Genomic DNA, 27,060 nt, shown 5'->3' on the forward strand with positions numbered 1-27,060 from the left:
ATGCATTACTATATATAATTATCCAGTGAGATTTGCTGCATCAGATTTTATTTACAGTCTAAATAAGAATTGTAGGCTCATATATTGAAGTCTGTTTTCATTTTATTATTAACTTAATAAACTTGCCTTGCCTTACTATTAATTTATACAGGGTTTAATGTGGAAATTATTATGCAGTTTATTGTAGAACATATTCTAGCCCACTAGGGGTGAGTAAGTGCATGCAAATCATACAAATCATGCTCTTGGCACATCTCGGATCTTTGTCCTTCCATTGTTAAATCCTCCACGTCTTGATTTGGTTGCACTGTCATCAAGGTCATTTCAGCGGTCATGAGCACACCGAAGACATGATAAACAGGAGGACAATGATGACTCTTCCATCTCTCCGTGAAGTTTTTCATTTTTTTTTTTTTTTAGAGTATCGTTCCTGCAATTTGAAAAAAAAAGAAAGAAATATGACAGCTTCCTACTTTCCCTGACTAATATGATCACTAACTTTTCTGTATTAATCTAGTCTTTAGATTAAAATGAATTTTAGCCCTGAATCTCCTGCTAAGCAATAAAAAGCAAATGAAAAGTGAAACTTAAATTGACTGACAGCGCGGAATTGTGTGGGACAACACGAATCACGTGACTGCGCGTGCGCGCTCCCGTCCAGTTGGTGGCTGTAATACAGTTAAGATAGTTTACCGAACACCATTAAACCTCAGAAGAAACAGGAGAAGAGTGTTTCTGGAGGTTCAATGGCGTGTCATCGCTTGTTTTTGTGTGTAATCTGTGTTTTAAACGTGACACTGTCATGGGCTCAAATCTACTCTGCGTTGTATGATGAGAAAACATCTAATCTGTTCCTGAAAGAGGGATTTCAACCGGACTCTGTCGCAGTCGCCAACTTCACCAACGACATCAACAACACTGGGTGAGAATCCTCACAAACACATCAACAACACTGGGTGAGAATCCTCACAAACACATCAACAATACTGGGAGAGAATCCTCACAAACACATCAACAATACTGGGAGAGAATCCTCACAAACACATCAACAATACTGGGTGAGAATCCTCACAAACACATCAACAATACTGGGTGAGAATCCTCACAAACACATCAACAATACTGGGAGAGAATCCTCACAAACACATCAACAACACTGTGAGTGCATGGATGAATACCTTCATAAACGAATGTCACGAATACCTTTACAAACACATCAATAACACTGGGTAAGTCATGAATATGTAGGTGTATATGAGGTAATTTACGAATGTGATTTAGGATTACTGCGGTACCGTTGTTTTGATTTTGGACTAATGCGAGTATAAACTTTAAAGGAATATCAAAAGCCATATCTCATATTATTCGTCGATAAGTGTTGTTTTAAGCATCAAGTCAGATCAGATCTGCGATGTCGCATTTCTTGTGAACATAATTTTCAATGAATGTAATTGATGTACAGATGTCAAACCTCATGTAATAGAATCACAATTCGTCACCTTCCTAAAATAATTGCTTAAGTCATTTGTTTCAGGTTTCTCAGAAAACACAAAAAACTGAACCAATAATTGAATATATGATATTTTTTGATAATGTCACTCAAAAAGGTTATGGCAGAAGATGACTATTGACATACTAATAACAATGCATGTCAATTATGTAACGTAACAGAAATAAATGACTTAGGCAGATTTCTGAACATGCCTTTGTGACTTAGGCAATTTTAAATGTTCAACTCTGTCAACAATAAAACACTAACAAACAAACTAAACATCATTCTGAGGAGGCATACGTGCATCTCCTCACTTCTACCTCCAGCTCTTCTTTGCTGGGGACTTAATCAAATAAGTTTGCGAATCAGTTTGAATGATTTGTTCGGTTTCCTGCACGCACTGAATCTGAAGCGGTTTCACACTCGGACTCATAACAGGAAGATTTAAGAACATCAAGCGTCCGACTGTAGCCTACTGGCCGTGGACCTACAGTACAGTCAAGTGAAAGCAAATCTGCAAATTAATTATTTTGTTTGCCAGCGATGAAGATCTTTATTAGTTGAACATCTTCGTATGCTGTCTGAATGAATGATTCCACAGGACGATACATTCGATTTCATTTCATTCAGATAATATATTTTAGAACCAAACAGATTATATACACATCATTTCTAGCTGTTTGATTCCAATACGGTAGCCTATTCAAATCTTTCTTAATTAGATCATGTAATGTGGAAAAAATTAGACAAAAATCTTTCCCCCCCATTTTTTGGGAGCTTGGGGGTCCCTGATAATATATCCATCATAAAATGTGCCCCACCCCACCCCTGAACCAGATATTGGTTTGTGCTACGCTTTGTGCAACAATGTGCTACGAGGATACTAAAACTCAAAGGTTTTCTACATAGGTGGAATAGGGAAAACATGCAATATGTGCATTAGAAAAAGTTTCATTTTGACAAACATCAATCACAAATGGTCACAAAATCACACTACATTCTCTCTCTCTCTCTCACTCTCTCTCTCACACACACACACACACACACACACACGTTACTTTGCTGAATGACCCCTGACCTCCTAACTGTCTCTCAAACCTGATTCAGGGATCCACTCTTCCTGCCTCTCCTCAAGCTCACTGTCCTCACTCTCAGAAGGAATGACCCTAACCATGTTCCTTTCACCCATAAAATGTTCTTGTGTCCATTTCCTGCAAGTATCAGTAGATCGCAAAAACACTAACTATTGATTCGTTCAAGTCATGTCAGAAAGATTGTAATTACGAGTTGAATGCACATGAACATCACCACATAGTCGTAGTTACGAGTGGGAAGCAATGGCGGAAGAAAATAGTTTTCAATCATGATAAATTTAATTCTGAATTCCGACAGTACAATTTAGTTTGTGTACGTATTATGTGTACTGTTAATGAAGAAGAGAGATAAAGTTTGCCAGAAAACACTACTCATTTAGCCAGTTTATGAGCTGATAGGCATGAGTGACCAAACTACATTTCCCATCATTCTCTGTGGCAGTATAATAATAATAATAATAACAACAACAATAATAATGAAACATAAATTGACACATAATGCGCATTATTTGAGTTTTCCAAACTTGTAAAAACAAACTTCCCAGGAGAACTTGAATGCACCATTTGGTCCTCCTAACCCTATGATGTTGCCTGAACAAAAGCGGTCTAACTGCACAGTGTTGCCCTGAGGCAACGAACAAAAAAACACAGTTTTAGTATATAAATAAAAACAAAATAAATCTTTAAACAATCAAACATACTTATTTACATACTGATGCACATGCATATATTTTTTAATATAAAGTTATTTTAACTTAAACATGTTAAAAAGTGATATTTATCTTACTAATTGGTGGCACTGTGTACCATGTGGCTTTGCTTCATGAAAGGACTGCTCCACCCCCAAACAAAAGGTCACACCCACTTCAGCCCCTCATTTCATTGAACAGACATGTCAGGGGATATTATAGGCTATTTAAAAATATATATTAAAAAGATTAAAGGGGCGGTGTGAGGTCCAAAGGGTAGTTTGTTGCCTGAGGGCAACACCATGCCATAGAGGGTTAACAGAAAGCCTAATGCTATCTTCATTGACTTAGCTATTTTTATTGACTAAAATGCGGACTAAAAAAGACAAAAAACTATGCAATATTTATAGTCTAGCCTATATTATAGTAAACCTCATCACTTACCAATAGGGGGTAAGCCCTGAATCATGGAAATAACTTCAGAGGTTGAGTAGCTTTTCGATCTTCTTGATGCACCTGCCATCTTGAAAAGTTTGTAAAATTGCCTAAGTCTCATTGCCTTTTGACTTAGGCAAAATAAAACGGCCTAAGTCACACACTTGACATAGGCGATTATACTATAGGGGTAGAATTGCATGATCTGTTCAACTGAGGATGTGGGTGATTTTACCAGAGGTGGCCAGCATCATGAGGAGATGACTTGTGCAAAAAAATCATTTTTGTAAAAAAATGACTTAGGCAATTATTTTAGGAAGGTGACGAATTGCAAATGTCACATGCTTTCTGTCTCCTGATTTTTTTTTTTAACCACACAACTTTGAGGAAGTTGAGAAATGTATAATAGCTACAGTACCAGTCAAAAGTTTGGAAACACTACTATTTTTAATGCTTTTGAAAGAAGTCTCTTATGCTCATCAAGCCTGCAGTTAAAAAAAAAAAAAAAAAAAAAAAAACAGTAATATTATGAAATATTATTACAATTTAAAATAATGGTTCTCTTTTTTAATATATTTTAAAATGTAATTTATTTTTGTGATGCAAAGCTGAATTTTCATCAGCAAGTACTCCAGTCTTTGGTGTCTTATGATCCTTCAGAAATCATTCTAATATGATGATTTGATACTCAGTTATTATCAATGATGGAAACAGTTGTGCTGTTTAATATATTTTTTTGGAATACTTTTTTCAGGATTCATTGATGAGTAAAACGTTAACAGCATTTATTCATAAAAACAGCATTTATTCAAAATAAAAACATTTCTAACAATATAAATCGTTACCATCACCTTTTATCAATTTAACGCATCCTTGTTGAATTAAAGTACTAATTTCTTAAAAAAAAAAATAGTTATTGTTCCCAAACTTTTGAACGGTAGTGTATATTGTTACAAAAGATTTCTATTCTAAATAAATACAGTTCTTTTTAACTTTTTATTCATCAAATAATCCTGAAAAAAGTATCTCAGGTTATAAAAAAATATTAAGCAGCACAACTGTTTCCAACATTGATCATAAATCATCATATTAGAATGATTTCTGAAGGATCATAAGACACCAAAGACTGGAGTACTTGCTGATGAAAATTCAGCTTTGCATCACAAAAATAAATTACATTTTAAAGTATATTAAAAAAGAGAACCATTATTTTAAATTGTAATAATATTTCATAATATTACTGGTTTTTTTTGTTTTTTTTTTGTTTTTAACTGCAGGCTTGATGAGCATAAGAGACTTCTTGCAAAAGCATTAAAAATAGTAATGTTTCCAAACTTTTGACTGGTACTGTATATGCAAATGAACAGCGACTTTCTGGAGCGACAGCCAATAGGAGTGCAAATCCGACAGCCAATAGGAGTGCAGATCGTCACAGATGATCGTTTAAGGAGCGATTTCACCACTTAATATAATTTATCTGTAACATGGATATAAAAACTGATTAATAGAAAAGCTGTCAGCAGTCTCATGGGCTTTTCACACCTTAAATAGTTAAGTGATGTGTATTTTTTTTTATTTTTGACTACTAAAGCATAACAATGTTTTAGGAAACATGCTAAGTTCACATACTCGTTTCTCTGAAGAACAATGCCACAGCCAGTTATTCTGCTTTGAAATGTGTGTTCAGTGTTTTTGTTTTGGTCTGTGTGATCCCGCCCACTGCCAATTTACCCAATACTCAGGGCCAGTTCTAGACATTAGGAGGCCCTAGGCAAAATTAATGTTGGAGGCCCCCCACCCCCAATAAAAAACACTTGAAACAAATATGATTCCTAACCTTTTTATTTATACAACATTTAATTTTACATTTAGTATATTTTTACTTACACAGTACATAAGTTTGGACACATTACTATTTTTAATGTTTTTGAAAGAAGTCTCTTATGCTCATCAAGTCTATTTAAAATAGTGGTTTTCTATTTTACTATACTTTAAAATATATTTCTGTGACGCAAAGCTGAATTTAGTGTCATGTGATCCTTCAGAAAACTTTATAATATTCTGATTTATTATCAAATGTTAGAAATGGTGCTTAATATTTATTTTATAACCTGTGATACTTTTTTTCAGGATTTTTTGATTATTAAAAAGTTGTTTTAAAAAAGTCTTCACTATCAATTTTTATATATTTAACACATCCTTGCTTAATATTCCTGTTTTTTTTTTCTGTATTTTTGATCAAATAAATGCAGGCTTGTAGAGCATAATAATAAACTTATTTCAAAAACATTAAAAATAGTAATGGGTCCAGACTTTTTACCGGTAGCCTACTGTATGTACATATAAATCAAACTTTATTTAAGGTAATCTCTTTTTTGTTTAATGAAGATGTTATTGTTGTTGTTGTTATGTTGCTGTTTTATTCAATTTATTCACAGTTCCAGAATACCACTTCAGTAGCTAGCGCCGGCCCTGCCAATACTATCTTTATAAACGTAATGCCTAATGTTAAAGTTTGTTTTTACGTTTTACTGTAAGGTATTGCTCCAAGCTATGCTATAGTTTAAAGCAGTGTGCCTATGAGAGACGGCTGAGCCAATTAGAGCAGTCAGGGGGCGGAGCAACACATGTAGCCCCGCCCCCGCACAGTCTCAGGCTGCTGACGGTTTTCTTGTGTGCGTCTGACTGGAGAGCCAGCAATTTAGTGACACTTTTTCATGACATTATACACTGAACAAAATTATAAACGCAAATCTTGTTTTTGCCTCCATTTTTCATGAGCAGAACTCAAAGATCTTAGACTTTTTCTATGTACACAAAAGGCCTATTTCTCTCAAATATTGTTCACAAATCTGTCTAAATCTGTGTTAGTGAGCACTTCTCCTTTGCCGAGATAATCCATCCACCTCACAGGTGTGGCGTATCAAGATACTGATTAGACAGCACGATTATTGCACAGGTGTGCCTTAGGGCTGGCCACAATAAAAGGCCACTCTAAAATGAGCAGTTTTGCTGTATTGGGGGGTCCGAGGTGGTCAGAAAACCAGTCAGTATCTGGTGTGACCACCATTTGCCTCACGCAGTGCAACACATCTCCTTCGCATAGAGTTGATCAGGTTGTTGATTGTGGCCTGTGGAGTGTTGGTCCACTCCTCTTCAATGGCTGTGTGAAGTTGCTGGATATTGGCAGGACCTGGAAGATGCTGTCGTATACGCCGATCCAGAGCATCCCAAACATGCTCAATGGGTGACATGTCCGGTGAGTATGCTGGCCATGTAAGAACTGGGATGTTTTCAGCTTCCAGGAATTGTGTACAGATCTTTGCAGAATGGGGCCGTGCATCATCATGCTGCAACATGAGGTGATGGTCGTGGATGAATGGCACAACAATGGGCCTCAGGATCTCGTCACGGTATCTCTGTGCATTCAAAATGCCATCAATAAAACGCACCTGTGTTTGTTGTCCATAACAAACGTCTGCACATACCATAACCCCACCATGGGCCACTCGATCCACAACGTTGACATCAGCAAATAGGGCCCTATAAAATCCGTTTTATTTTTTCCCAAATTCCGTTTTATATTTTCCCAAATTCCGTTTTTTCCGTTTTAATTTTTGCAAATTCCGTTTTTTCCGTTTTAATTTTTGAGAATTCAGTTTTTTTTTTACCCTTTACTGTTATTTTTGTCGTAAAAAGAGTGTTTTTAATGTTAATGATTAAAATGTACACAAATAAAATAGGAATGACCCTAAATTTATTGAGGTAACAAACAAAATTCTCATTTTAAGAGGTGTTAAATGTGGTTTGGTTTGTTTACATTAGTGAATGTATTAGGCTACTAACATGAACCACGAGCAATACATTTGTTACTGTATTTATTAATCTTTGTTAATCTTAGTTAACCCTAACCCTGTATTTTTATTATGTTACTTCACACAGTGCATTAAGCTAACTAATGTTAACAAATACAACTTTTCATTTAAATAATGTAGGCTACTAAATGGTGAAATTAACATTAATAAAGATTAATAAATGCTGTAGAAGTGCAGTTTATTAATAGTTAATGAGTTTAATAAATGGAACCTTATTGTAAAGTGTTACCGATTTTGTTATACACCGAACCGATTCAGTGTTGGACAGATCAGTTGTTTTAACTATTCATTAAAATGAATCGGTTCAAAGGAGTCATTAGTTCGCGAATCGGACGTATCATTAGCAGACTTGTGCGCGTTGTGTGATTATCCCGGCAGTTAGGATATCGCACAAGATTTGTCAACACAGTAAACATTTAATTATTGGATAGGTTTTGTTTAGTTTATTGAAAGTGTTTTTTATGTCAGCTGAATGGGCGAAACGCTTTTCAGAGAAGAAGGCAAGGTAAAAAGTTTTTTTGCACAATTCACACCCAGCGGTAGCCTAAATTCAGGAAAAAAATATCCGAATGCTCCACGTGAAACTTCGTTCTTCCGATCTTTTACCATTGTGTCAATTCTCAATTGATTTAGCTTAATAAGCGCGAGGGAGTGAGAGAGAGCAAGACAGTTTGAAGACGCGCGCGCGACCGGGCCTCTCTCTCTGCTCGTTCTTTCAGTAATATGCGATTTTCCTCAGACATACGTTTTTCTCCCACACGAAAACAGAATTTTATTCCAAATATGTAAAATTCCGCGAAATTCCGTGTTGACACTAGATTCCGCGTTAATTTGCCAATTCCGCGATTCCGTCCGCGATTCCGTGATCGCGGAAATTATAGGGCCCTAAGCAAACCGCTCACCCACACGACGCCATACACACTGTCTGCCATATGCCCTGTACAGTGAAAACCGGGATTCATCCGTAAAGAGAACACCTCTCCATAGTTCCAGACGCCATCGAATGTGAGCATTTGCCCACTCAAGTCGGTTACGAGGACGAACTGCAGTCAGGTCGAGACCCCGATGAGGATGATGAGCATGTAGATGAGCTTCCCTGAGACGGTTCCTGACAGTTTGTGCAGAAATTCTTTGGTTATGCAAACCGATTGTTGCAGCAGCTGTCCGGGTGGCTGGCCTCAGACGATCTTGGAGGTGAAGATGCTGGATGTGGAAGTCCTGGGCTGGTGTGGTTACACGTGGTCTGCAGTTGTTAGGCCGGTTGGATGTACTGCCAAATTCTCTGAAACACCTTTGGAGTCGGCTTATGGTAGAGAAATGAACATTCAATTCATGCACAACAGCTCTGGTGGACATTCCTGCAGTCAGCATGCCAATTGCACGCTCCCTCAAAACTTGCGACATCTGTGGCATTGTGCTGTGTGATAAAACTGCTCATTTTAGAGTGGCCTTTTATTGTGGCCAGCCTAAGGCACACCTGTGCAATAATCATGCTGTCTAATCCGCATCTTGATATGCCACACCTGTGAGGTGGATGGATTATCTCAGCAAAGGAGAAGTGCTCACTAACACACATTTAGACAGATTTGTGAACAATATTTGAGAGAAATAGGCCTTTTGTACATAGAAAAATGTCTTAGATCTTTGAGTTCAGCTCATGAAAAATGGGGGCAAAAACAAAAGTGTTGCGTTTATAATTTTGTTCAGTGTATAAATGACTTTTGAAAAGGTATCGAATTAACATAAAAATATAATTTAACATTGAAGAGGTTCCTTTACAGTTAAGTAGGGAAAAAACTACAACTTCATATAGTAATGTTTCAGTGCATTGTCCAATGTTAATTGGAGACCATTATATGTATATATATAAGGAAGAGCGGGGCACAACATAACACTTTTTGACTTTCTCAGTTTGTGTAAATCTACTTAGGGTTCAGAGTATTTATCTTTTCCACATTAATTTCACACGTCTGTAGTATAATTAGGTGGTTTAGTTTTATTATTACAGTGTATACTTTTTTTTGTAAGTATACACTGTACTTACAATAATCTCTACTATTTTTTTTTATTTTTATTATGGGCAAAAAGTATACACTGCATTTAAAAATATTCAAATACATAAATAAAAGGAGTAAAATATATCTAATATACTCTATTCCTTTAGATGAATAATAACAATACAAGCACTGGAGATGGTTTGTGTTTTATTCCACTGGGCGGGGAACTGTGAGCGTTCACATGTTGAACAGAAGAGGACTGTGGGAAATCTCTCACATTTAGACCTTCAAAAGAAAAAACTCAACAGAAAACATGTTCACACTTCCTTTAAACACAACCATGGTGGTTTCTTTTCCTGAATCTAACCAACACTTAATCAACAAAACAAACCATTAGTTATTTTTAGTCTTTGATACTCAATAAATCTAAAATAACACTAAAGCTAAATAAGATGAAAAACTGGAACAAAACACCAAATAAAGGAAAACTGCCACTGAACAAAAACCAAACAGAAAGGAGAAACTGAAAATAAAAGAGAAAAAAGACTAAAACACATCCGCTGGTCTTGAGTGATCATTATCCAGTGAGGCGCAGTCTTCAGAGGGAATGCTGGGTAATGAACTCAACCTCCTGTGGGAAAAACAACATCATTTCATAATTCAGTTTCGCAACCGGCCTAAATAATACCTCTCATTTGCATGATCACTGAAATGTGAGTGTTTGAGAAGCACTGGACTGGTTTCTGTGGGAAGCACTCACTCTTGAGACAGCAGCAGGTGATGGCGATGATGATAACGACAAGGATGGCCCCCCCCACTATTGAGCCAATGACGACTGGATCCATGCTTTCCCTGCTGGACAGATTATCAACAGTGTGAAGCAACATGTTCAAGCATGCCGGAGGATATGTCAAAGCTGCTCTTTTATCGGATCATTAAAACACCGTTAGTGCCGGTTCACACAGAGCCGTTTTTTTTTTTTTTTTTATGAGTGCTGCGATTTAAGTTCTTATTTAATTTTTTATAATAATATATATAATGTAGTTTTAGTTGACTAAATGTCAGGGCATTTTACTGTAGTTTTAAGTCAATGAAAACTGGTTAAATTGATGATTGTTTTGCTCACAATTATAATCACAGCAATTGTTGTCATTTGAGAAATAGATTTTTAATTATTGCACTTTCACCTAAGCACAAAACAATCTCACCATCAGAAACGCACCAACGTTGGGACACTAAGATTATTAAGACTGTTTTTTAATTAATTGTTGTATTATTTTTATATTTGCGCTTTTGGTTTTAGAAAAGTGCATTATACATTTTTTGTATTATTATTATTAAGAGAATATATAGGCTATTGATCATATGAATTGAACAAGGAAAAAAAATTCAAACTGAAATTTCTAATAGTAATTCCAAAAGTTCTACATTACACTGATGTATTTCTATTCAAACGCCAGCAAAAAGATTTGTATTGTCACACATAAGTGTATAATAGTTCTTTTAAAGGGTTAATTCACCCAAAAATGAAATTTCAGTCGTTATTTATTCACCCTCATGTCGTTCCAAACCTGTAAGACTTTCGTTCATCTTCAGAGATATTCTTGATGAAATCAGAGAGATTTCTGATCCCTCCATTGACAGTTACGCAACTACTACTGTGACGCTTCAGAAAGTTCAGAAAGACAATGTTTTCCCAAATTTTCTGAAGAGACTAGATCGCTTTACATGATGAACAGATGCTTTTATTCAGATATAAAACAATAAGTGACCGAAAAATAAAAACGTTGTCATCGTTGAAGATTAACATGCTCAGTTTATTGTAACTGGTGTGTATAGCAAGGACATTAACACACATTAGACAGAGAGACTTACAGCTGAGGTTGTGGTGATGGTGCCAGTAAACGCAGTCAGTGCCGCTCGTACCGTGATCCGCTGAAGCTGGAAGAGCTGGAGAAGAGAGACGCGTTTATAAAGATCTGATGATGAAGAGCTGGAGAAGAGAAACGCGTTTATAAAGATCTGATGATGAAGAGCTGGAGAAGAGAGACGCGTTTATAAAGATCTGATGATGACGAAGAGCTGGAGAAGAGAGACGCATTTATAAAGATCTGATGATGAAGAGCTGGAGAAGAGAAACGCATTTATAAAGATCTGATGACGAAGAGCTGGAGAAGAGAGACGCGTTTATAAAGATCTGATGATGAAGAGCTGGAGAAGAGAGACGCGTTTATAAAGATCCGATGATGACGAAGAGCTGGAGAAGAGAGACGCGTTTATAAAGATCTGATGATGAAGAGCTGGAGAAGAGAGACGCGTTTATAAAGATCTGATGATGAAGAGCTGGAGAAGAGAGACGCCTTTATAAAGATCTGATGACGAAGAGCTGGAGAAGAGAGACGCGTTTATAAAGATCTGATGATGAAGAGCTGGAGAAGAGAGACGCGTTTATAAAGATCCGATGATGACGAAGAGCTGGAGAAGAGAGACGCGTTTATAAAGATCTGATGATGAAGAGCTGGAGAAGAGAGACGTGTTTATAAAGATCTGCTGATGACGAAGAGCTGGAGAAGAGAGACGCATTTATAAAGATCTGATGATGAAGAGCTGGAGAAGAGAAACGCATTTATAAAGATCTGATGACGAAGAGCTGGAGAAGAGAGACGCGTTTATAAAGATCTGATGATGAAGAGCTGGAGAAGAGAGACGCGTTTATAAAGATCCGATGATGACGAAGAGCTGGAGAAGAGAGACGCGTTTATAAAGATCTGATGATGAAGAGCTGGAGAAGAGAGACGTGTTTATAAAGATCTGCTGATGACGAAGAGCTGGAGAAGAGAGACGCCTTTATAAAGATCTGCTGATTTCTTGCTAAAGTTGTCGCGCCTCAGTCCCGTTCTCGAAACGGAGATTCTCACCCCAGCGCTGATTCTCTGCAGCTTTGCGGCTGTTTTTGCACTAAACAGAGATGTGGGTGTTTTTGGACTCTTAAAACCGACGTGTTGAAAACAACAACCTTTTATTTCTTAACACATCTATGTGTCTAGATAAGGACAACACATTTTGTGTTACTTTTAACTCAACCAGTGTGTTATTCCTCTTAAAATGTCATGAAACCCCCCTGTTTAAGGCTGGTGAATAGCCGTGTTTCTCCTGTCGGCCAGTGCGAGCCAGGGCTTTAAACGGGCTGATAGCCTCACACCTGGAGCACCGGGCCCAAAACCACACAAACCCATCATTTCACCAACAAGTGGAAGTTTTATCCGAAAACTAATCAGAAGGAAATCACTGGAAACTAGTGATTACTAGATCACTGGAAACTAGAACGCAAAACGAACATGATAAAAGCGACCGTTTGTTGGCATTTTTGTTGTTTGCTAAAAGATTTAAAACCCAAGCATTGATGTTTTACCACAGGTTTACAATAAAATACGTTGATCATAAGGAATTAACTTGTCAAGATTGCACATTTGTCACACAGAAATAAAGTGTTATTTACCGTTAAATCACAAAAGTACTTATTCGGTCATGTCTGTTTCTGTTTATTTGTAGTCACAGGACAGTAGCTATGGTTGCTGTTTAAATCACAATTAGAAAGAACAATCACTTCTACAAATATGCCACCCAAAATACGCCCTGAGGAGCTTTAGCACTCTCTCCCAGTACAGTTATATTATCAGTCAGAGGAACAGAGGAAGCTCCCGAAAAACCTCAGTTGCTTTGTTTTATGACATATGCGGAGCTAAATATGGACATCAGACAGTCCCGTGTAAAGAGACGAGATGCACTGATAGATAAAATAAAAACATGCGGTCATATTTACCATGTTTACTATAGTAATGGTTAACGCACATAATAGTCTATTGCACCGCATATAAATATTTCTGCCTTATAGTGTTCAGAATCCACATTGTTAAAAGTCTTTAATGCTGATGTTAGCTGGTATATGGACTCATCCGGCGCTGGCGTCTCCAGACTCAGGTGAACTCCGCCTCTGTTCGACCGCGCACTAGCAGCTCGCTTTAGGCCAGACAGTGGAAATGCGGCTACTCACACCTCACAACTGAAAAACACTTGAGAAATGGGTGTGTAAAGCTGTGGAAAAGTGGGAGAGTAGAGGGTGAGAAGAGGAGACAACAACCAATAAAACACAGACCTGCAACACACTCATTATATAGATACATGAATATTAAAATGAGGGCAACTTGAAGTATTTAAAAAAATATAACCCTATATGACAACAAACTCCCAAAACGAGGGAGAAACGCGGAAGAGCATTTAAAAGGTCTAATAATATATTCATTACATTTACGAGCACTACAGTCTCTGAACAAACGACACGTGTCAGTTTAACAGTTTAACTCTCTCCCCCACATCACGAGTGGACACGCCCCCTACTGGTGATTGGCTCACTCTCTCTCCCCCCCATCACAAGTGGACACACCCCCTACTGCTGATTGGCTCACTCTCTCTCCCCCATCATGAGTGGACACGCCCCCTACTGCTGATTGGCTCACTCTCTCTCCCCCATCACGAGTGGACACACCCCCCTACTGCTGATTGGCTCACTCTCTCTCCCCCATCACGAGTGGACACGCCCCCCTACTGCTGATTGGCTCACTCTCTCTCCCCCATCACGAGTGGACACGCCCCCTACTGCTGATTGGCTCACTCTCCCCCCCCCATCATGAGTGGACACGCCACCTACTGCTGATTGGCTCACTCTCCCCCATCATGAGTGGACACGCCCCCTACATCTGATTGGCTCACTCTCCCCCACATCATGAGTGGACACGCCCCCCTACTGCTTATTGGCTCACTCTCTCTTCCCCATCACGAGTGGACACGCCCCCTACTGCTGATTGCCTCACTCTCACTCCCCCATCATGAGTGGACACGCCCCCTACTGCTGATTGGCTCACTCTCCCCCACATCATGAGTGGACACGCCCCCCTACTGCTGATTGGCTCACTCTCTCTTCTCCATCACGAGTGGACACGCCCCCTACTGCTGATTGCCTCACTCTCACTCCCCCATCATGAGTGGACACGCCCCCTACTGCTGATTGGCTCACTCTCTCTCCCCCATCACGAGTGGACACACCCCCCTACTGCTGATTGGCTCACTCTCTCTCCCCCATCACGAGTGGACACACCCCCCTACTGCTTATTGGCTCACTCTCTCTCCCCCATCACGAGTGGACACACCCCCCTACTGCTTATTGGCTCACTCTCTCTCCCCCATCACGAGTGGACACACCCCCCTACTGCTGATTGGCTCACTCTCTCTCCCCCATCACGAGTGGACACGCCCCCTACTGCTGATTGGCTCACTCTCTCTCCCCCATCATGAGTGGACACACCACCTACTGCTGATTGGCTCACTCTCCCCCATCATGAGTGGACACGCCCCCTACATCTGATTGGCTCACTCTCCCCCACATCATGAGTGGACACGCCCCCCTACTGCTGATAGGCTCACTCTCTCTCCCCCATCACGAGTGGACATGCCCCCTACTGCTGATTGGCTCACTCTCTCTCCCCCATCACGAGTGGACATGCCCCCTACTGCTGATTGGCTCACTCTCTCTCCCCCATCACGAGTGGACATGCCCCCTACAGCTGATTGGCTCACTCTCTCTCCCCCCATCATGAGTGGACACGTCCCCTAGAGCTGATTGGATCACTCTCCCTCCCCCCCCCTCATCATGAGTGGACACGCCCCCTAGAGCTGATTGGCTCACTCTCTCTCCCCCCATCATGAGTGGACATGCCCCTAAAGCTGATTGGCTCACTCTCTCTCCCCCCCATTATGAGTGGACACGCCCCCTAGAGCTGATTGGATCACTCTCTCTCCTTCCCATCATGAGTGGACACGCCCCCTAAAGCTGATTGGCTACAAGTATGTTGCTCTGCGTGGTCCATTTCTCAGAAATCGCTTACTGCTCCTTTAACAGGTGTGAGCATTTACACTGCACACGGATGTGGTCCGGCAACACGCTCCACTTTAATAACTCCACTTTATTAACTCCATAAACTTAAATGCTAAATGAGGCAAGCCCAGAGATGCTTATAATGGACATGAAGAGAGACATTGAAGAGAGAGTTGTCTTACAAGCATAAACAAAACACGCTGCCTCTGTCGATGGCGATTGCAGAATGAGTCTTTGGTTGCTGTAATGTTAATTTGTTCCAAAATAGCGGAAACTAAACGTGTGAGATGAAGAATTGCATTATTTCTCAGTGTAGATGACAGTAACACGGCTTTGAATTGATGTGTGTGTGTGTGTGTCAGGTGGGCGTATCTGGATGTCAGCACCAGTGCCGTCTATAATGACTCTCTGCAGGCGTATGCGGCGGGACTCGTGGAGGCCTCCGTCACCTCACAGGTACACGTCTAATCCGAAGATAATCAACAACACACAACAGGTCAACGCTCAGCCAGAGCTCCTAGCTTCCTAGCATTACAGGGTGATTGGGAAAGATGGCAGCAAATAATCTCTTGCGAAGTGATTTTAATTTTACATGCATTTTTTTTGGCGCTTTGTATAAAATAGCTTCTAGACAACACATGTAAAGTTAATCAGTAAGCACTTATGTTTGCTTTGCCAAATAAATATTTGTTACATACCATGCACTGATTGCTTTTATAGAAATTACTGCAAAATATAAAATATAGTTCGCCTGGCCACTGTTTTTCATCTCTAGCTGATCCACACACCATCAAGTATGTATGTGGTCCTGATTTGTGTAGTTGTGCACTATTCTAAGCCATTGTTAGTTTAAATAGTGCAAAAAAAGATGCCCAGATGATGCATTTAATGAACTGAAGTGTGGAATGTGGGACACTTCAGATGATGAATGGATAGACGGTTGAGTGTATAGTGTGTCATCTGTCATTACCTCTTACTGTAACATATGAGTGTATGCATAAAACTGTGCATCTCTAGATGTGTGACATCACAACAGAGATCAGAAACACAGCGTGCTCTTCGTGACAGACAGCAGAGTCCATGAGTGAACTAACGTCTTCTGTGTGCCGCAGCTGATCTACCAGCACTGGATGAACACACTGATGGGTTACTGTGAGCCGTCCGCTCGTGACGCCGGCTACTGTCAGCGGCTCAAAGACTACATCAGCACTAACCTGCAGTGGCTCAATCAGCAGATGGACACGCACGCAGACTCGCCGTACTGGCATCAGGTGCGTGGAGAAGAGTTCCCCAAACACCACTCCTTACAGGGGGTGTGTGTGTGTGTGTGTGTGTCGTCACCGGCGGCCGGAGCGGTTACACACACTGAGCGGCAGAAACACTGAGTGGAAGCTTTTTTTTTCAGCGTGAAAAACACACAAAACACATCTAAAACAGTAAAGAGCCTTGAGATTGACTGTATAAATAGATTTGACAAGACATCTGAGGTATATTTTCACAGACCGCTGAAAGCTGCAGAACAGAGAAGCGAATGAATCGTGCAGTTCACAGAGACTCCAGGCAGAGAAAGCTGGATTTGCAGTTTTCATTGTGTGTCAATATGCTGAGTTTAGGGGTAAAATCATACACTATATATTGTATTGACAACTCATCAATTAAATATTTACCATCGTATGTTCTGCATAATTGGTTGTTTTTAAATAAACACTGACAAAAAACTATACAAGTTTTAGGGCTGGACGATATGATGATATACATAGCATTAATATAAGTGATCACATGGATTTAGATCTATATTATATTTATATAAAGCATTCACAGGCAAATCTGCTTTATTTCCCCGGCGTGGAAATCAGGCTCATATAAATGTCAGGAAACACGATTCCTGCTGCATGTCAATATCCATGATCACTGGATCTTTGGTGAGTTGTTAGGAACACTATACCCAGTCCAACCTTAAAACTGATAATCGTTTGTTTTACTCGTATTTTAACAGTTCCCCCTATTAACTCCAGTCCCTCAGCAACTCTTCTGCCACTCAGTCCGGCTGAGGGAGTGTGTTCCCGCGGGAAAGTGACGTCACTGCATACCCTCTATTAGACCTTAGGCTTGCTCTCTGTGTAAACATTACACCCTTAATGACATCTGTTACCTTGATCACCTACTGACAGCAGTATGTCATTACTGATTGGTCTTCCTACTTGCATTAATTTGCATACTGAAGAGTGATTGGTTGCTCTTGCATCAGTGTCACATGACAATGGTAAAGCATCTCTCATGCACAAGCGAAGCCTGCAGGACTGCTTCTTCTGGTTCATGGCCTGTTCTCTCTCAGGTCCTCTTCTTCTGGTTCATGGCCTGTTCTCTCTCAGGTCATCTTCTAGTTCATGGCCTGTTCTCTCTCAGGTCCTCTTCTTCTGGTTCATGGCCTGTTCTCTCTCAGGTCCTCTTCTTCTGGTTCATGGCCTGTTCTCTCTCAGGTCCTCTTCTAGTTCATGGCCTGTTCTCTCTCAGGTCCTCTTCTGGTTCATGGCCTGTTCTCTCTCAGGTCCTCTTCTTCTGGTTCATGGCCTGTTCTCTCTCAGGTCCTCTTCTTCTGGTTCATGGCCTGTTCTCTCTCAGGTCCTCTTCTGGTTCATGGCCTGTTCTCTCTCAGGTCCTCTTCTGGTTCATGGCTTGTTCTCTCTCAGGTCCTCTTCTGGTTCATGGCCTGTTCTCTCTCAGGTCCTATTCTTCTGGTTCATGGCTTGTTCTCTCTCAGGTCCTATTCTTCTGGTTCATGGCTTGTTCTCTCTCAGGTCCTCTTCTTCTAGTTCATGGCCTGTTCTCTCTCAGGTCCTCTTCTTCTAGTTCATGGCCTGTTCTCTCTCAGGTCCTCTTCTTCTAGTTCATGGCCTGTTCTCTCTCAGGTCCTCTTCTTCTGGTTCATGGCCTGTTCTCTCTCAGTTCCTCTTCTAGTTCATGGCCTGTTGTCTCTCAGGTCCTCTTCTTCTAGTTCATGGCCTGTTCTCTCTCAGGTCCTCTTCTTCTGGTCATCTTCTTTTTCTTCTTCTCTCAGGTCCGCCTGTCTCTGCTGCAGCTTCAGGGATTGGAGGATGGCTATAACGGGAAGGTGGAGTTCCCCTCCGGAAGCCTCTCCATCAACCCCTTCGGCTTCCTGTGAGTATAGCCATGCTTCTTTTTCCCTTTAGTCCATGTGCAAAGTGTCATGTTGTTGTATTATTATTATTATTATTATTATTATTATTATTATTAGGGGTTCAAGTGCGTAGTACTGAAACCCTATTGTAATTGTAAAATTTTCCAAGGATCAGCATTCTCCCCTAAAAGTGATCGGGCAGAGCAAACCGTAAGTCGTAGAGACTTGAAACTATTAGGGCTGGTAGTGCTCACACCGCCTACATCGTCACCAAGGCCCGCCCCGATCGGCCTGACGGGGGCGCTACAGCGGTCAAAAGTACAAAAGATTACAGAAAGATTCTCTGGAGTCTGACTGTCAATAATTATAAAAAATTTGAAATTTTGATTCACGGTCGCTAAGGGGCGCCAAAATATTCGAAGTGGGAGGAGCCACTTTTACTAAAATGGCTATAACTCAAAAAGGAAATGAGATATTTTCACCAAACTTGGCACACATATGTAAGAGCTCCATCTGACGTCACAGTAAAAATAAACGCGGCGATTGGCCACTCGGTGGCGCTATAAAATTGAAAAGACATGAAAATGGTCATAACTATGCTACCGTTAGTCCAGTTGACTTGGAAATTGGCATGCCGTTTCTTTGTCCGAGCTGCCATTATTGTCTATGCCGTACATTGACGGATCTCAAAAAACATGTCCGCCATCGGCCAATAAATTATCGTGAACTGTAAAAAACTTTAAATCCATATATTTCCTATTGTATATTTACTCTATTGGCTGTAAATGTTCATCTCCATCTATGATGTAAGTGGTTACATGCTTGCTAATAATAATAATATCTTTTTTACGCATGTGCTTAAAGGCCTTACACCGCTTGAACCCCGATAACTGCTGCTTGCAGCTATATTTATTATTAATATCATTGCATGTGCGCTCAGCCTGTTCCAGATGGGAGGAGACCTGGAGGACCTGGAGTCTGCGCTCAACAGATCGAGCCGGACTCGGGCCGTGGGCTCTGGCTCCTGCTCCGCTCTCATCAAAGTGCTTCCGGGCCGCCAGGACCTGCTGGTGTCACATGACACGTGGAACACCTACCAGTCCATGCTGCGGATCCTGAAGAGATACAGTCTCGCGTACCGCACATCTCCCACAGGCGAGAAATGTTCACAGACACATACACTATTACACTACCCAATATTACACTACATTGTAAAAAAACAGCAGCTGTAGTTGCCAGAAATGTACTGTAAAAAATACGGTAGCAACATTTTAGGTTTCATAGACTCAAATTTACAGTAAAAAAAAAACGTATTTCATTATATAATGTTAATTTACCGAAATATTGAAGTTCCTATATCTGTTTTGTACCATTGTAATATGCTGACAACCACCAATCACAGTGGTGATGAGAGTCACATGATCAAACAAAGCTCAAACAGCTTTTCCACACACTGAGGAAGTTAGTAGTAATATAAATAGAAGCTGCACAGTGTCATTCACACACACACTAAACACCATCATGGTTACACACATGACATTTTAAAAATGCAATAAACATTCATTTAACAACATTAAATGTAACATAAAACCCAAATGTACATAACTGATTAGAAAAAAATAAATAAAACTCTGAAGAAACTTAGTTATTTCAACAAAAATCTATCAAATGTGAAGTGTCACGCAGGGAATTGTGGAAACGTCAATTTAAGGTTTTTCACTGTAAATTATACAATGATTTGTTTGGTCCCACTTTATATCAAGTGGCTTTAACTACTATGTACTAACATTGAAATTAATAATTTGATACAGTGGACTTATTGTGTACATACATGTTTTTATATTGTACTTATATTTTAAAAATACCTGCATGTAATACCAGCTGTAATTAATTTATGTAATTACACCGTAACCCACCCTTACACCTTCCCATACAGCACACCTGTCCCTGACCTTACCCGTATCACACCTCAGCAGCAGCACAAGTGATTTATAATACAACATCAACACTATAAGTACATTGTACCGACCTTTCGATGTAAGTACATAGTACTTAAAGCCACGTAATATAAAGTGGGACCATTTGTTCTTTTTCATGTCCAAAAACTTAAATTTAACGGTATTTACTGTAAAATGTACGGTAAGATCTATCAGTTGTCCACCGTATATAGTTCGGAAACTTTCTGATAATCAATTTACAGTTTTTCACCGTAGCGTTTGCCTCAGGGTAATTTTTTACAGTGTATATAATATGTAACGCATGCATCACTGTTCCTGCAGGAAAGGTGACTATTCCCGGGAAAACGCAGGTGTTTTCCTCCTACCCTGGCAGTATTTTCTCAGGCGATGACTTTTATTTGCTCAGCAGTGGTTTGGTGAGTCTCTTTAAAACTATTATCTTGTTGGGAGAAGCAGTGTTTATTTCTCATTACACGGGTCTGTGGAATGCTTGATTCTGATTGGTCAATCACACATCCAGCCGTATGATATTCCCAGATAACAACAGAACACAGAAACACCGGCTCATCCGGGTCACTGAAGGCAGCAGTGCTATACACTCGCTAGGAACGTTTTTTCTTCGTGGAAGTTTTGCTTTTGGTGAGCTAATAAAATATTAAAACTCAGTCGAATCAATATTTTGTGTACAGTTATTTAATTATGCCATCCAGTATCGTGGACTCGCTCTCTCTTGTTTCACACAAACGCAGCGGTGGCCATTTTGTGTCTATTGTTTTGTACACTGTTGGACTATAAGATACAAACAGGTACGATTTTAAAACAGTTTAATCTGAAATATCAATATCTCTGATCTATGTGGTGAAATGCTGTGTAATAAGTGTTATGACTGTAAACCGTATCTCTTAAATGTCCGTCTTTGATCTCGCCGCTGAAACTGATCACTCCGCGAAGCTTTGCGTTTAAAGAGCTGATAACATATTTATACTCAGATTAAAATTTCGGGTCTAATTATGTACTTATGTGGCAGGTAGCCGTGTAATAAGCGGAATAATGAACATCCAGACAGTTGTCTGTGTGTGTGTGTGATCTCAGAATAAACCCCTTCAGGTGTGTGTGTGTGTTATCTCAGAATAAACCCCTTCAGGTGTGTGTGTGTGTGTGTGTGTGTGTGTGTGTGTGATCTCAGAATAAAGCCCTTCAGAGGTGTGTGTGTGTGTGTGTGTGTGTATGTGTGTGTGTGTTAGATCTCAGAATAAAGCCCTTCAGAGGTGTGTGTGTGTGTGTGTGTGTGTGTGTGATCTCAGAATAAACCCCTTCAGGTGTGTGTCTGTGTGTGTGTGTGTGTGTTAGATCTCAGAATAAACCCCTTCAGGTGTGTGTGTGTGTGTGTGTGTGTGTGTGATCTCAGAATAAACCCCTTCAGGTGTGTGTCTGTGTGTCTGTGTGTGTGTGATCTCAGAATAAACCCCTTTAGGTGTGTGTGTGTGTGTGTGTTAGATCTCAGAATAAACCCCTTCAGGTGTGTGTGTGTGTGTGTGTTAGATCTCAGAATAAACCCCTTCAGGTGTGTGTGTGTGTGTGTGTTAGATCTCAGAATAAACCCCTTCAGGTAGGTGTGTGTGTGTGTGATCTCAGAATAAACCCCTTCAGGTGTGTGTGTGTGTGTGTGTGTGTGTGTGTGTGTGTGTGTGTGTGTGTGATCTCAGAATAAACCACTTCAGGTGTGTGTGTGTTATCTCAGAATAAACCCCTTCAGGTGTGTATGTGTGTGTGTGTGTGTGTGTGTGTGTGTGTGTGTGTGTGTTAGATCTCAGAATAAACCCCTTCAGGTGTGTGTGTGTGTGTGTATGTGTGTGTGTGTGTTAGATCTCAGAATAAACCCCTTCAGGTGTGTGTGTGTGTGTGTGTGTATGTGTGTGTGTGTGTTAGATCTCAGAATAAACCCCTTCAGAGGTGTGTGTGTGTGATCTCAGAATAAACCCCTTCAGAGGTGTGTGTGTGTGATCTCAGAATAAACCCCTTCAGAGGTGTGTGTGTGTGATCTCAGAATAAACCCCTTCAGGTGTGTGTGTGTGTGTGTGTGATCTCAGAATAAACCCCTTCAGGTGTGTGTGTGTGTGTGTGTGTGTGTGTGTGTGTGTGTTAGATCTCAGAATAAACCCCTTCAGGTGTGTGTGTGTGTGTGTGTGTTAGATCTCAGAATAAACCCCTTCAGGTGTGTGTGTGTGTGTGTGTGTGTGTGTGTGTGTGTGTGTGTGTGTGTGTGTGTGTGTGTGTGTGTGTGTGTGTGTGTGTGTGTGTGTGTGTGGCTGATGAAGACCTGATCCTGATCACTCTGTCGGGTTTATTCTGAGATAACACACGGCCGGATGTACATTATCTCTTACTGAATGTTAGTTTGTTTTCCCTCAGGTGACTCTGGAAACCACGATTGGCAACAGTAACCCTGATCTGTGGAGGTTTGTGCGTCCCCGCGGCGCTGTCATGGAGTGGCTGAGGAACGTCGTGGCCAACCGGCTGGCGGACAGCGGCCCGGCGTGGGCCGGCATCTTCAGCAAACACAACAGCGGAACGTGAGGCTCTCTCAATGCATCTCATTATATGAGCACACGTTAATGAAAGCCGGTGATCAAACTGCACTGTGATGGCCAGGTACAACAACCAGTGGATGGTGGTCGACTACAAGCTGTTTGTCCCGGGAAAGGGATACACACAACTAGGGCTCTTCACAGTCCTGGAGCAGATCCCGTAAGCATCCGTCTTCTCTTAAAGTCACAGCACTGAGGGAGATTGCTTCACACTGACACTATATAACCATTAAGACAGAACGCCACACTGGCAGTCAACAGTCTGGGGTAATGAAGATCATTTAATGCTTCTGAAAGAGTCTCTTCTGCTCATCAAAGTTCATCATTTATTTGATCAAAAATACAGTAAAAATAGTGAAATATTATTATGTAAATCATCTGTTCTCTATGTGAATATACAGTAAAGTGTAATGTATTCCTGTGATCAAAGTTGAATGTTCAGCATCATTACTCCAGTCTTCAGTGTCACATGATCCTCCAGAAATCACTCTAATATGAGGATCTGATGCTCGAGAAACAATGTGATGCATTTTATTTTTAAAAGCGCATTGTTAAAAACTACATTGTTAAAAGCGCTATATAAATGAAGATGACTTGACTTGACTATTTTCCAGGATTCTTTGATGAATAGAAAGTTCAAAAGAACAGCATTTATCTGAAATAGAATCTTTAGTAACATTATAAATGTCTTTACTGTCACTGTTGATACATTTAATTCATCCTTGATGAATAAAATTAATAATTTCTATTTATTTTCTATTTAAATGGGAGTGTATCAAGATCTCCACAGAAATCTGAAACTATTTTCAACACTGATAATAATCATAAATGTTTCTTGAGCATCAAATCATCATATTAGAGTGATTTCTGAAGGATCATGTGACACTGAAGACTGGAGTAATGATGCTAATTGTGATGAGTAATTGATGTGTGTTCGCATTACGGCAGCAGAAACGCCTGATAACGTGTGTGTTCTGTGTGTGTGTTTCCTCCAGTGGGATGATCGAAACGGCGGACCGAACGGAAGAGCTGTTTGAGACAGGATACTGGGCCAGCTACAACATCCCGTGAGTAAAGAGACCCGACCAGTCAAACAGAGTCAGCAATCATCTCCTCTTTAGGCCACGGGTGCGAGCTTTAACCTGGCTCGGGTGTTTTAGGTGGAAGAATGTTTCAGAAATGTGCTTTCTAAGCACAGATCCAGCATAGTTGAGGAATTCATCCAGTTCACACAGATCACTTGAGTTCCCACCACAGAATACAAAATAAAAGAGGTGTTTGCTAGATATAAACGTGCAATTCTGACTGTTTAAGTTAAAGTAAATAAAAGTCCAAAGTGCAAGATGTGAAAGTCATGATCTCACAGTTCTGACTTTTCTCACTATTGTGAGATTTCTGAGGAAAAAATTTGAATTGCGAGAGAAAGTTGCAATTATCTTTTTTATTATTATTATTATTATTCTTTGGCGGATCCTCCAAAGATAAGATCAATAACCGTTGCTGGGAAATGTGCTAAAGAAAAGTTAAAATGAGAAGAGGTTGTGAAAGTACAGAGTCACACTGACCACATCTGTCACAACATCTGTGTAGAGTCCTCAAGCTCATGATGTCCGCCAGTGTTCATAGCCTCTGCCGGATGAAGAGAGTGAACCGCTGACACTGACCGCTGGAGAACAGGCCAAGTCACGTGCATTTCTTTATATAGGTCTGCTAAAGTCACGTTTAAGGCTTTTTAACACCTGAAGAAATAAATAGTGTACATTAGGGGTGCGCAATATTGACAAAAACTGTTGATAATAATTAGATTATATTTTGCTGAGTGTGTTTCTGAGTGTGTATTATGGCTGGTGTAGGCGTGTTGTTGACAGCAGACTCACGTAGATATTCATATTTTTCATCTTCTATGCAGTGCTCAGTTCACAGCAGTGACAGAATATATATTTTCCACCTTAAATTGATTTCCAGGGGCATTTTAACCTATATAAGGTCATTTTTTCTAAACTTATTAGATGTACAGTACCAGTCAAAAGTTTGGAAACATTACTATTTTTAATGTTTTTAAAAGAAGTCTCTTATGCTCATCAAGCCTGCAGTTAAAAAAACAAAACAAAAAAAAAAACAGTAATATTATGAAATATTACTACAATTTAAAATAATGGTTCTCTTTTTTAATATATTTTAAAATGTAATTTATTTTTGTGATCAAAGCTGAATTTTCATCAGCAAGTACTCCAGTCTTTGGTGTCTTATGATCCTTCAGAAATCATTCTAATATGATGATTTGATACTCAGTTATTATCAATGATGGAAACAGTTGTGCTGTTTAATATATTTTTTTGGAATACTTTTTTCAGGATTCATTGATGAGTAAAACGTTAACAGCATTTATTCATAAAAACAGCATTTATTCAAAATAAAAACATTTCTAACAATATAAATCGTTACCATCACCTTTTATCAATTTAACGCATTCTTGTTGAATTAAAGTACTAATTTCTTTAAAAAAAATAGTTATTGTTCCCAAACTTTTGAACGGTAGTGTATATTGTTACAAAAGATTTCTATTCTAAATAAATACAGTTCTTTTTAACTTTTTATTCATCAAATAATCCTGAAAAAAGTATCTCAGGTTCTAAAAAAAATATTAAGCAGCACAACTGTTTCCAACATTGATCATAAATCAGCATATTAGAATGATTTCTGAAGGATCATAAGACACCAAAGACTGGAGTACTTGCTGATGAAAATTCAGCTTTGCATCACAAAAATAAATTACATTTTAAAGTATATTAAAAAAGAGAACCATTATTTTAAATTGTAATAATATTTCATAATATTACTGTTTTTTTTGTTTGTTTTTTTTTGTTTTTGTTTTTTTAACTGCAGGCTTGATGAGCATAAGAGACTTCTTTCAAAAACATTAAAAATAGTAACGTTTCCAAACTTTTGACTGGTACTGTATGCATCACCTTTTATGTCAAATTCTAACACTCAAATTAAATTCTATTAGAAAGGCTTTTTAACTTTTCTCTACTTATTCCAAGTGCCTTGGAGTTTCTAAGTTCTTATTCTAAGTATCCCATACAACCAAAGAGCACCGAGATTTTACACCCTGAAGCAGCACTTCTTTTGCATTCTTTGCTTTGAATAATAATACAGTACCACTGTATCCAGTCAAATGAAATGTTTATACAAGACAGAAGTAAAGTTTATTTATACCGCACCTTTCACAGACAAGGAAGGATCACAGAGTGCTTTACAGTAAGAAAATTATATCAAAACAAATAAAATAACACCTGTATAAATACCATCAAATACCATAGAAATGAAATAAACGGCAAACCATATTGTTAATTAAAGGTGCAGTGTGTAAGTTTTAGCAGCATCTAGTGGTGAGGTTGTGAATCGCACACAACAGAAGTTACGGTGGCCGACAGGAAGTGATGTCGTCGTCTGAGACGGCAGAGAGTAGCCAGTTAAACAATGAGGTTTCTTTACAAAGATACATTAAGAAATCATGTTTACTTAATTATTCAGTAAAACGATATGTTATTGCGAATATTATTGTTACTTGTTCATCATTGTGTCACAGGGTTTTTCCTGGGTCAACACTGGCCAACCGACACTGTCATCCTTTCTTTTTTTAAAGCTGTGATTTTACCACTTGATTTCATAGCTTTGCAAGATAAAATCCTTCTTTGCTAGACCTGATAATTATTTTGGTATATAATCATATCAATAACAAAAAGTAGAATAACAAAAGTAGCATTAAAAAGTTTATTTTAACTAATAGTCTAATTTTCTACCATATACTGTACAATTGAATAAAATTAGCGGCCAGATAACAATAACTTGCTTTGC

At 39.4% G+C, this 27,060-nt stretch overlaps 1 protein-coding gene and 1 long non-coding RNA gene across 2 annotated transcripts in view; one reads left to right on the forward strand and one right to left on the reverse strand.

The window, feature by feature from the left end:
• The first annotated feature begins 219 nt into the window (after positions 1–219).
• The window catches only part of plbd2 (phospholipase B domain containing 2), a 40,372-nt gene continuing 13,531 nt past the window's right edge, over positions 220–27,060 (forward strand). The window contains exons 1-9 of the mRNA XM_079882192.1: positions 220–922; positions 15,877–15,970; positions 16,627–16,785; positions 18,573–18,673; positions 19,594–19,808; positions 20,933–21,027; positions 23,024–23,184; positions 23,264–23,359; positions 24,195–24,266. Coding sequence (XP_079738318.1) covers positions 747–922; positions 15,877–15,970; positions 16,627–16,785; positions 18,573–18,673; positions 19,594–19,808; positions 20,933–21,027; positions 23,024–23,184; positions 23,264–23,359; positions 24,195–24,266 — 1,169 coding nt within the window. The 5' untranslated portion in view covers positions 220–746. The remainder of the gene's footprint in view (positions 923–15,876; positions 15,971–16,626; positions 16,786–18,572; positions 18,674–19,593; positions 19,809–20,932; positions 21,028–23,023; positions 23,185–23,263; positions 23,360–24,194; positions 24,267–27,060) is intronic.
• On the reverse strand, positions 9,839–11,554 carry LOC307164998. Its single transcript, XR_013822379.1, has 4 exons — positions 11,458–11,554; positions 10,343–10,437; positions 10,072–10,213; positions 9,839–9,908 (listed from the first exon to the last, which is right to left on the reverse strand). It is a non-coding gene; the product is annotated as an uncharacterized lncRNA (long non-coding RNA).

This window comes from Squalius cephalus (genome assembly GCF_949319135.1).
Source record: "Squalius cephalus genome assembly, chromosome: 9".
Classification (NCBI taxonomy): Eukaryota; Metazoa; Chordata; class Actinopteri; order Cypriniformes; family Leuciscidae; genus Squalius; species Squalius cephalus.